Raw genomic sequence first — 10,803 nt, 5'->3', positions numbered from 1 at the left:
ATGTATTGAGATACTTTACTTAACCATTTTTTGAGTCATCGATCAATCATCATTGGGTTACTTTCCAGTCACCTTGATGGGACTGGAGTGTTTGTTTTGATCTTGATGATGTCACACTATGATTTGGTTGACTTGACCATTTTGGGGTCTTTGATTAGTATTACTTTGAGATACTTTCTTGTTGCTCATTGAGAGTTGTTGGATATTGTGATTTATCATTGATGCCTTCAGTTGCTTATAGAGAATTGTTTGATTATTATGATTATCATTTGATACTTTTTAGTTGCTCATGGAGAGCTGATGTGATTATTTTGATTATCTTTATGATGCTTTCTAGTCGCTTGTATAGGACTGAGGTAATTTTGTGATTTGTGATTTCATGAGCCTAGGGTAGGTTATCTACTTGTAGTGTCGGGAAGTGGCTTGCAATGGGGGTTGGGGCCCTAAGTGGCTGCCAGGGTAACTCATTGCAATTTATTTAATAAGTGAAAACATTACACTAAATGGGGATTAAAATGAACCTAATAAGATAATTGTATGTTCTTTCCCATGCCTTGAGTGCTAGTATAGACTAGAATGGGAGTAGAGAGAACACTTGGTTGTGACCTTGCATTCCATAGTATGCCTCGTCGGTACAAGAGGATACTAGTGATTGCATTGGGATCACTAGGGGGTCAGGGTCTATTGAGAGACTACCAGAGTAACTCTAGCATGATTCGTGCAATGACACTTTTCGGCTTACATAGTAGGTTTCCTACATTGCTTTGTTGTGCCTCTAGGTCTAGATGTCAATCTGTGTGTTGGATCCTTTGAGTTAGTATACTTTTAGGATTCTTGGACTTAGAGAGTATTTGTGTTATGTGATTTGATATCTTGTTTGGGACTTGAGATTATCTCCTCAGCGTGGTGGGAGTGGGTCATTTAGGTTCCACGTGGTTGGGTGGTAGTGCTTTTTCACTCTTACCATTTGAGATCCATCCTTAGTTACCATGGCTAGAGCATTCTTTGTTGGTATTTCCTTTCATTTTGTTCTTGGATCTTATGATGGATGTTATTTACTGGTACATTTCTTTATATTGATGATTAGCATGTGATAGATGATGTTATCTACTTTGTATGATCATCTTATGCTTTATTCTTGCATGTTAGATTTCTTTATGTGTATGTTATAGCATGTTAGATTTCTTTATGTATATGTTGTAGTATGTTTTAGGAGTGACATCCCTATTACTATAGTACTGATGATCTCTTTGGTGGCTTGGGATGCTACGTGTAGGGGATGGCTAGGGCCCACGATGGTCTAATGATGCTATTGACAGTTGGGAGGAACCGCACACTTAGTTAATTGTGTTTTATGATGGATGGATATCTTTTATGATCCTTGTTATATCTTTATTGATGGATGGATGTATCATGTATGTTAATGGTTTCATTTACTTTATTGCACTTGTATCATGGATTGAATGAGGATGATGTATCTTTATATATGTATATTCTTTTAAGCCTTTCATACCTTATGACATGTATAGTGGATGATTGAGCATTCCGAATTTCACTTGCTAAGAGGCATTCAGAACAAATGTATAATATAGACTTTGGACTTTTTAATTATTCTTTCATGTGGATGTGGTAGTGTTAGACTTAGTTTTAATTAGATTAAATGTGACTCAACATCCTAGGATCCTTAAGGAATGAAACCTGTTATGTATGCTTTGGTTGAATGTATGTTATTGCTTCTACTACTATGTGTTAGATATGAACGGTTTATCTTTCATGTGTAAAATAATAATAAAATTCTTTGGAAAACTTAGTAAAATTTAGGTTAATTCTTTTGGATCCCTTGGCAGGGCATTACAACACATTTTTAGATATAGATATAGTTATATATAAACACACACACACACACACACACACACACACACACACACACACACACAGAGAGAGAGAGAGAGAGAGAGAGAGAGAGAGAGAGAGAGGTGATTTATTGAGTTTCTTAATCTTATTATTATTAGAAGTTAAAAAGATTAAATAGAAAAAAAAGTTATTCATTATTCTTGGATCCTTGTAAAATATTAACTATATTTATTGTTATTTTATAATCCTTAAAATCATTGCGAAAGATATATTATCATTTTATTATGACTTCAAACAAATCAATAGATTTTGGATGTGAGTAGATTATTGTACTTTTATTGTCATTTTATATACAAAGAAAACATAATCATGTCACTCTAATATTTAACATCTGTTATATTCCACAAATTAAAAGTAACTATTTAAAGGCTACAAGGAATTGTTACATGTTAGTGTGTTTAGAATATTTTTAAGCTGATAGGCTTTGTGTGGGAGCTTTACTCCCAAAAATGTATTTTTTTTGTTAGAAAAATTGTTAGAGTTCTATTACTTTTCTAGTGAATGTTAACTTTGTAAACATGAGGAGAGGAAGGATGAGGATCCTAGAAAGAGGAGGGTAGCTAGCCATGGGTTTGGTATTTTCCTTTTTTGTTGTTATGTTGTTATTTACTATGAACAAGATACCCTATGGGTTTTACATTGTATGCTTATGTCGATATGTGGGATTGATAGCAGCAAGTTGTTTCTATGCTACTAGATTGTTTTTTTAGTTTTTTCTTTTTGCTAGTTTAAGGACTTATGGAATTGTTAATTTAGCTTTGGATATTATATATTTTTTGTAGTTAAAAGCTAGTATTAGTTAGATTACTAGGAGGCAACTTCCAGTTCACTCTTCATCCTTTTTGTATTTTAGAGTCATCTCCTTGTCCTTTTGGTTGCTATCTAATACTTCAAAAAATTTGTAAACATCTACTTAAATTATAGAATTTAGATTAATCATTGGTTTTCAAAAAAATATAATATTTTCCTTTTTATTTCATTACTTACACTTTTTATATTAAAATAGAATGTTTTAAATGAATTCAGATGTTTCTAAAATGGCTTTAGGAAACTTTCCTTCTCTTTGAGTAAGTCTATCTTTATTATTCAACTCTCCAAAATATTGGATTTTATGCTCACAAGTTCCTTCTTTATTCATTCATAGTTGTATTTTCTTCTTCAAGTTCAATAGTTGTGATCTTGTGCTATTGGAATGTGATGTAGGAGCATCTGAGGCCTTTTCTATTTACCTTGGTAGTCTGATGTAGGAGCATCCTAGCTGTCATGTTATCCTGCTGATTTTTTTGGTTGCTACTGAGTTATAACAATTGTTGAGTGCCAGTAATTATTTAGCCATTGCTGAGTTGAAGTTTTATGCCATCATGTTAACATGCAGAGTTGCATGTTGTCCCTTCTCACTCTACAGTGTGTACCAAGTTCTATAGTATGTGCCAAGTTATCTAGTATTTGTCGAGTGCTCATGTTTCGAGTGTTCCTTCATGTGCCAAGTGAACTTGTTGATGTTGAGCATCAACTTTTTTGTTCCTCCTTTTACTAAGTTTTTTGTGTCTAGTTCCAGTTTGAGCCAACCTAGTGCATATTTAATTTCATGATGGTTATTCAATATTTGTTAAGAGCCAACTTGTGGCTTGGTTATGCATTTAATGTGAGAGATTATTTATTTGGTAGTTTTTAATAGGTCAATTTTTGGTCATGCAAGTATTTGAACGGATTTTGGGTAGAGTCTTAGGCATTATTATTCAATGAAGGATTATTGTTCAAGTATGGACATGAAGATATTTTTGAAGTTGTGATGTCTTAGCATGGAGTAGATCAAAGATAGAAGTTTGAATTTGAGTTTGGAGATTTTTTCTTCTTTAGATGTATTCTTCTTTGTAATGGTCATAGCCTAGAAGTCCATGCAATCAGGAATGTTGGATGTAAACTCCTTGATTCAAATATATGGAATATTGTCTCTTTAGATCTGAATCTCATTCCTCTTGTTCATTTTTAGTTGTGTGTTTGTTTGTTGGTTTCTAGATCACCTCATTTTGGGGTACATCTGAATTAGCGTTGCATCATTTGGTATCAGAGAATAGTTGTTCCTATGTGTGCGAGAACATTGGTGAAGTGTAAGACAGTTTGTACTAGGACCTTGGTTGGGTGAAGTTTATCAGAGAAGGATTTTGATTTCGACAGTCCTAGGTCATAGATGAATTGGGTGTAGGGTTGCAGATTTATGGATTTGGTCTACACTTGTAGAGGACATGTCATCCATTCATTGTTTTTATGTGTAAAGATGGTTCATGGAAGGATAAATGTTGATCCAAAATTATTTGAAATGTTGAGGAAACTTGCAGTTGGAGTAGAAGCTATTGAGTAAGTGCAAAACCATTGAAGACATCTTGATGATGTTGAGAGTGATGAGTATGGTTCTTTCTGGGATGATTTACATGAAATGATTGATGATCTAGAAAAGTCTAATTTGAGTTGGCATATAAGGATTAGAAAGAAGGTTGCTTGGCTAGATAAAGAGATTATTAAGAGAAGAAGACATATCATGGAAGTGCATGATGATATTGCTAAAATGGAGGAAGTATCTTTTGGTTTTCATGAGGAGATGGATAGATCTAACATGGAAATTGCAGAACATCTTGTTGTGCACAATGAGATTGCTGAAGAGGAGAATTTCACTTGTGTTGGTAAGGATTTGGATGTTGTTGTTATTCAAGATGATGTTAACATTGAAATGAATGTGATTGAGGACGTATCTATTGCTGTCATTGTTGATAAGGAGTTATATGTTAATTTTGTTATTGATCTGGATGTTGCTCATGATAAGAAGATGGATTTAGTTGCTAGTAATGTGGTTGAGGGTTTTAAAGATTTTAGTGATGTAGATTTACATGATGCTATTGTTGCCAATATGAATCTAAACTTATATGTTGCTACTAAGATGTTCAAGGATGTGGAAGTTACTATTAATGTGGATTTTGATGATGCTACTAAACAATATGTTTCTAGAGAATTGAATATATATTGTGTTGTTGTTGTAAATTTATTTGTTGCTATTATTATAGATCTAAGTTCATATATTTTTGATGATTTGGTTTGTGATTTGGATGTTGTTGCTGATCTGGTTTTCATGTATGAGGATATTTTTATGAATGATTATAATGATAAGTTGCAGATGGAGCATTATGATTTTCAGTTAAGTGAGTATGTTGATTGGTTGGATGAGATTTTGATTTTTCAATGGATGAAGCATAGATGGTTGATTTTTAGATTTGATCTCTTTTCTTTGATGGAGTAGAAACCTTTGGTGAAGATGAAGCTAAGTGAAGAGATTCTTTCAGAAGCAAAGTGTGGACACATTTTTCTATTTACCTAGGGAGTCTGATGCAGGAGTATTCGAGGTCTTTTCTATTTCCTTCAGTAGTCTGATGCAAGAACATCTTGGTTGTTGCATTATCTACTAATTTTGTTGGTTGCTACTGAGTTACAACAATTGTCGAGTGCTAGTAATTATTTAGTCATTTCTGACTTGAAGTTTCTGCCATCATATTAACATTCAGAATTGTGTGTTATCCCATCTCACTTTATATAGTGTGTCGAGTTATCTAATATGTGCTAAGTGTTCCTTCATTTATAGAGCGTTCCTCATGTGCTGAGTGAACCTATCAATTCTGAGCATCAACATTTTTGTTCCTCCTTTTGCTAAGTTTTATGTGTCTGGTTCTAGTTTGGGTCGACTTGGTGCTATTTAATTTTGTAATGGTTATTTAATATTTTTTGAGAGTTGACTTGTGGCTTGGTTATGCATTTAGCGTAAGGGTTTGTTTATTCGATAGTTTGTAATAGGTTGACTTGTGGCCATGCAAGTATTTAAAGGGGTCTTGTGTAGAGTCTTAGGCATCATTATTCGATGAAGGATTATTGTTCAAGTATGGAGATGTAGATAGTTTTGGAGTTGTGATGTCTTAGCATGGAGTAGCTCGAAGATAGAAGTTCACATTTGAGTCTAGAGGTCTATTCTTCTTTAGAAGTATTCTTCTTTGTAATGGTCAGACCCAAAAGGTCATACAACTAGACATGTTAGATGTAAACTCCTTGATTCGAATATATGGAATATTGTCTCTCTGGATCTGAATCTCATTCCTCATGTTCATTTTATGCTATGTGTTTGTTTGTTGGTTTTTGGATCACCTCATTTTGGGGTACATCTAGATTAGCACTACATCAAAATGTATGCATTTATTGTGATGTCAATGAAGAAACACATGTTATAATTAGAAAAGTGAAGAAGAAGATTTGTGATGTCCCACAAATTAGAGCCCATAAATTGGGGGTTAATTTTCTAGTAAAGGGTAGCCATGTCATCGTCCTTTTGTTAGGTAAACACTTTGTTTTTTATATGTTTGGGTCTTAGTTTTTCTACTGACCATTTCTCTACCCACTTAAGATTTATATTGATTTGTGCATGTTTGATCTTGTGTAGAGCAATCATGGGAAGTGTGAGTGATTATTGCTTATGGAATGTCCTTTGCCCTGTTGTTGCAATTAATAAGAAAGTTTTGTAAGGATGAAAAAGAAGATTATGCCCTTCTTCAATTTTCTTAATATTATATATGGTATGTATATAAACAGGGTTTTAAGAAATAAAGCAAGGGACAATGATATGGTGATTCAATTGTGAAACATGGGAACACCACATCACTTTATTTTTCCTAAAACATTAGGCTTCAAGTGAAGCCTTCCTCTTTGTTAAAAAATCTCTTTGAAAGCCTCTCATTATTTTATTGTAGTTAAGAATTTATATTCCATGTTTATAATGATATTTAATATTTAATCTTAAAACAAATGATAGTAGAGGCGAGCGCAATCTGGTTTGTTCTCTTTTGAATACTTCGTCATATCCTTCTATTGTCACAACTTCTTAGTTTGGTTGTGTTTATTGGCACCAATTCTACGCCTATTGTGAATTATAAATAAAATTGGAAGACAAACGGTCCCTTCTTTTTCTTTTTCCTTGAACTCAACATAGTCTAAATCGATGCCAATAGGGAATAAAAGTCTTTTTGCATTTACAACCTCAAATTCTCGACTTTATTTCTCATGATTTTTTTTTTAAAGGATCACACCTAATGTTGATTGATTGTATATATACTATTACTCCATTTTATCATCTATTTTCTGGATTTTTGTCAAAGCCACTGAAGTAGAGAAATTCACTTTGCTATTAATAGTTAGATTTCAAACAATTCAAACCACAAGTCATTCCCACTTTCAAGATTTATGAATATTTTTCATATTATGTATGAAATTATTTTTTTCTTTCATGTTGAAGTTCTCTTCTTTGTTTTTTTGTAATAAATTAAGGAAACAATAGTTAAAATGGAGAAATATGTCACCTAATAAAATTAATCTATTCCAGTTTCGTTGATAAAAGATTGATCAAAATATTAACATAAATTACTAATTCTTATAGAATTCTCAAATTTATTGAAGATGTTTCTAAATCAATTATTTATATTTCCTAAAATATTTTGAAATTCATATGTATGTTTTGTTCATCTCTAATTTTTGAAATTTTTTACTTTCAAAAAATCTATGTTTACATTATAAAGATCATTTTACATTTTTTATAAATCTATTATTTGTAGATGCCTGTTGGAAATGATGTGACCAAGAAGTGACGAGGAAGTCTTCTTGTTCTAAAAAAAATGAACAAGGAAAAATGACACAAAACAAGATGTGTAGTGTAAGGTGTTACATAGACGTAATCAATTAGTGCGACATTGTTTTCATGATGATTATTTGTTAGTTGTATTAAGGTAAGTTGGTTTGCTGACAAGATTTAAACCTAATCAGTAATTGAAAATAGGACCGAACTTCATGGAAACCATGACTCAATGACCCCAGGAAATGGGGAGAAGGAACATAAGAAATTTTGTGCCTCAGGAATTAAAGGTTGGGTTAAAGAATAATTATAAGGTAGAACAGCTCTACGACAATCTTAATGTTGGAAAGTATAAAAATAGGTAACTAACAACTATTTATAAAAACTTTTAAATTTAGTATTCCTAAGAATAATAATAATAAACTAATAACTATTTTAGCTAACTTTGAATAATAAAAAGTCAAGGCAGATTGGCTAAGCCTTATATGGAAGTGTATGAATTCAAGATGTCATTCTGATTTCCATACAGAAAAGGTCCAAATTGTAGAAGTGTTTAATCATATAGAATTTACAAATTTAAGAATGTACACAACTACAATTTTACACTTCATTTACATAAAATTCACCAAATGAAGAAAATATCTATTTATACAATTTATCACTGAAAACATTATAAGCTTGACCCCAAAAAAAAATTGATGATATGCCTTAATTCAAGGAGTCAAATATGTTGTAACTTTACGCATGCACTGGTACAGCCATACCTATATGACTGCACAATCTCTATAAACTTTAAAGGAACATTAACTGTTCATTGTGAATTATCCTAATAGGCTCGAAGCTTATATTCGCAGTTGATTGTCGGAAGGAATTGGGAATTAGCAGACTTAAAAAGCGAAAATGGGTTCCAAAAGGCGTTGGACTGATATGTTCAAAGTAAACCCCTCAGCATCAAACAATCGGGAGAATTACCCAGGTTACCTTCTTTGCATCTCTTTTGAATTTCACCTCTGTACATTCTTTTCTTGGTTAAGATGCAAAATATTGTGTTATGGGTTAGAAATTTTAAACTGCTATTGAAACTTGATTTGGTATATCCTGTCCCCTCCAGAAATGAGGTATACATATGTAGCGTTTCCCGTTCTAACTTCAGATCAAGAACGTTTATAGAAGTATGCATAATTTGCCAAATATCTTATTGAAATGTAAATGTTGAGATTTATGGATTTTTTATTTGTTGCAGTCATGCCAAGTTCTTGCCTAAGTATTTCACCTATTCCGTATCTCACTTTTTGTTTGTTTACCTTGTACCATGTGCAGTACCAGAGCCACGAAATCCTGAACCGAAAGCAAGGTGGAATCCTACGAAGGAACAGATTGAATTTTTGGAGTCTACATATGCGTCTGGGAAGACAAAGCCCACCAGAGACGAAATACGAGCAATCAGACTCCATCTCCAGCAGTACGGAGGCCTTGAAGAGGCAAACGTTTTCTACTGGTTTCAAAACAGGAAGTCCAAAAACAGGAGAAGACAACGCCGTCTTATTCCTGCTTCTGCCGAGAATGGAGATGGGTCTTCCTCACCCATTCAAACCACCGCGGCCAATCCAATTCAAGCCACCACGGCGAATCCCATTCAAACCAGTACAACCAATCAAATCCAAACCATTGCAAATCCAAGTTTTCCCACACAGTCAACTTCAATTTCTTCATATCCCAATCAACATGAACTCCTCCTGCAAGCTCAACAGCTTTCTGCTGATCCCCACATCAACCTGAAACAAGGAACATTGGGCAAAGCGATATCGTTTTTACCCTTAACTCATTCTGAATTTGTTCAGGCTGAAAAGCAATCATACCCAGTAAATCTTTACCCGCGCCATGAAGCTGTTACTCCTTTTGCCCTAACTGACGCTCGTCCAGGTCAGTATTAATATATTACTGTTTTAATAATTTATTTTATTTTATGGAGGGTTTCGATCTGTGAGAGAATCTAGTGAGACACCAAATCTGCGAGCTATCAACCAGCAATGACCACCATATATAGTAACTAAGAACGATATAAAAATTGTATCTCTTCTGCCATAACATTTGCCAGATTTGGTTTTTCTTATATGTTTGCAATTGGGTATTTGCAGATACAAGATTGGCTTGGGATCAAGATCTGTTATCTGTGATGATTGATGGGTTCAAATACAAAGCTCCCAGGGGCCCTATAAATGTTAGGGCTGCCTTTGGTCCAGATGTCATTATGGTGGACTCCTGTGGCAACCAGATCCCCACAAATGAACGAGGATTCAGTTTACACGGTCTTCAACAAGGGGGAAATTATTTTTTGCTTAGTATGTATCTACATTCTTATTCTCTTCTTTGGTCTTTTTTGATGTGGTAGATGGACAGTGAAATCTAACCTATCAGTTGTTGTCATGCAGACAAGAACGGAGGACCAGCTCCATTGGCTGGATTTCCCCAAGTGTAGGACATTGGGAAGCTTTCTCTATGAATGGAGAGGTTCGGCTTCATTTGTTTTTCAGTCTGAAATTCTATTTCGTTTTCCTCTAGATTCAATGATCAACAATTATCATTAGGATGATGAAAGAACTGTAGAAGACAGCATCTTCTGCAAACTTTATTAATAACATTTGTGATGATGGTTACAACGATTTTATGTGGCGTTGATTAGTTATATCAATTGTTTTTTGATTTTTTTTTTCAATTTCTTTCATCCTGTAAAGAAATTTCTATTCTGGTACTCGTGATAAGCCCATGATAAGAGACAAGATTGAGTTATTGGTGTGCCCCTGAGTTTCTATATAGAGTCGGACTACTCTAATTCGTTGTTGTTTCAATGAAAGCAATGGGAGATCATTCTCATGCTTCTGTAATATTTTGTGAGTTCATAATAGGGAATCAACATGTTTATTTCATTGCCATGGTAGTTTGAGTATTTATCAATTTATTCTTGTTTTTATACATTGTTTTTTAATTAATTGCATTCAATAATAGAATATGGAATATATATATATAGCTGTTTCAAATTTTGAAACCAAATATATTTAAGTGTAGAAATCGCTGGTATCTATCATTACATAGTTTTTGAAACATAATCCTATTATGAATGTATTGAATACATGAAAGATAATTTTTTTTGTGTATTTAATAATTGTCCCATTATGTAGCTCAGAAATTCGTAAAACATTTAAAAACAAATCTCAATGAATTGTGATGTT

General features: G+C 33.3%; 1 protein-coding gene across 1 annotated transcript; it reads left to right on the top strand.

The window, feature by feature from the left end:
* Nucleotides 1-4,528: 4,528 nt before the first annotated feature.
* Nucleotides 4,529-10,052, top strand: LOC149549142 (uncharacterized). Its single transcript, XM_089794267.1, has 5 exons — nucleotides 4,529-5,108; nucleotides 8,407-8,509; nucleotides 8,817-9,496; nucleotides 9,712-9,915; nucleotides 10,006-10,052. Exons 1-5 carry the CDS (start codon nucleotides 4,529-4,531, stop codon nucleotides 10,050-10,052), a joined length of 1,614 nt encoding a protein of 537 aa, XP_089650393.1.
* The last annotated feature ends 751 nt before the right edge of the window (nucleotides 10,053-10,803 follow it).

The sequence above is a fragment of the Cupressus sempervirens genome, chromosome 7, assembly GCF_028749045.1.
Source record: "Cupressus sempervirens isolate cs-2001-9-10 chromosome 7, ASM2874904v1, whole genome shotgun sequence".
Classification (NCBI taxonomy): domain Eukaryota; kingdom Viridiplantae; phylum Streptophyta; class Pinopsida; order Cupressales; family Cupressaceae; genus Cupressus; species Cupressus sempervirens.
The sequence above is the reverse complement of the archived record's forward strand: the minus strand, read 5'-3'. Positions and strand labels throughout refer to the sequence as shown.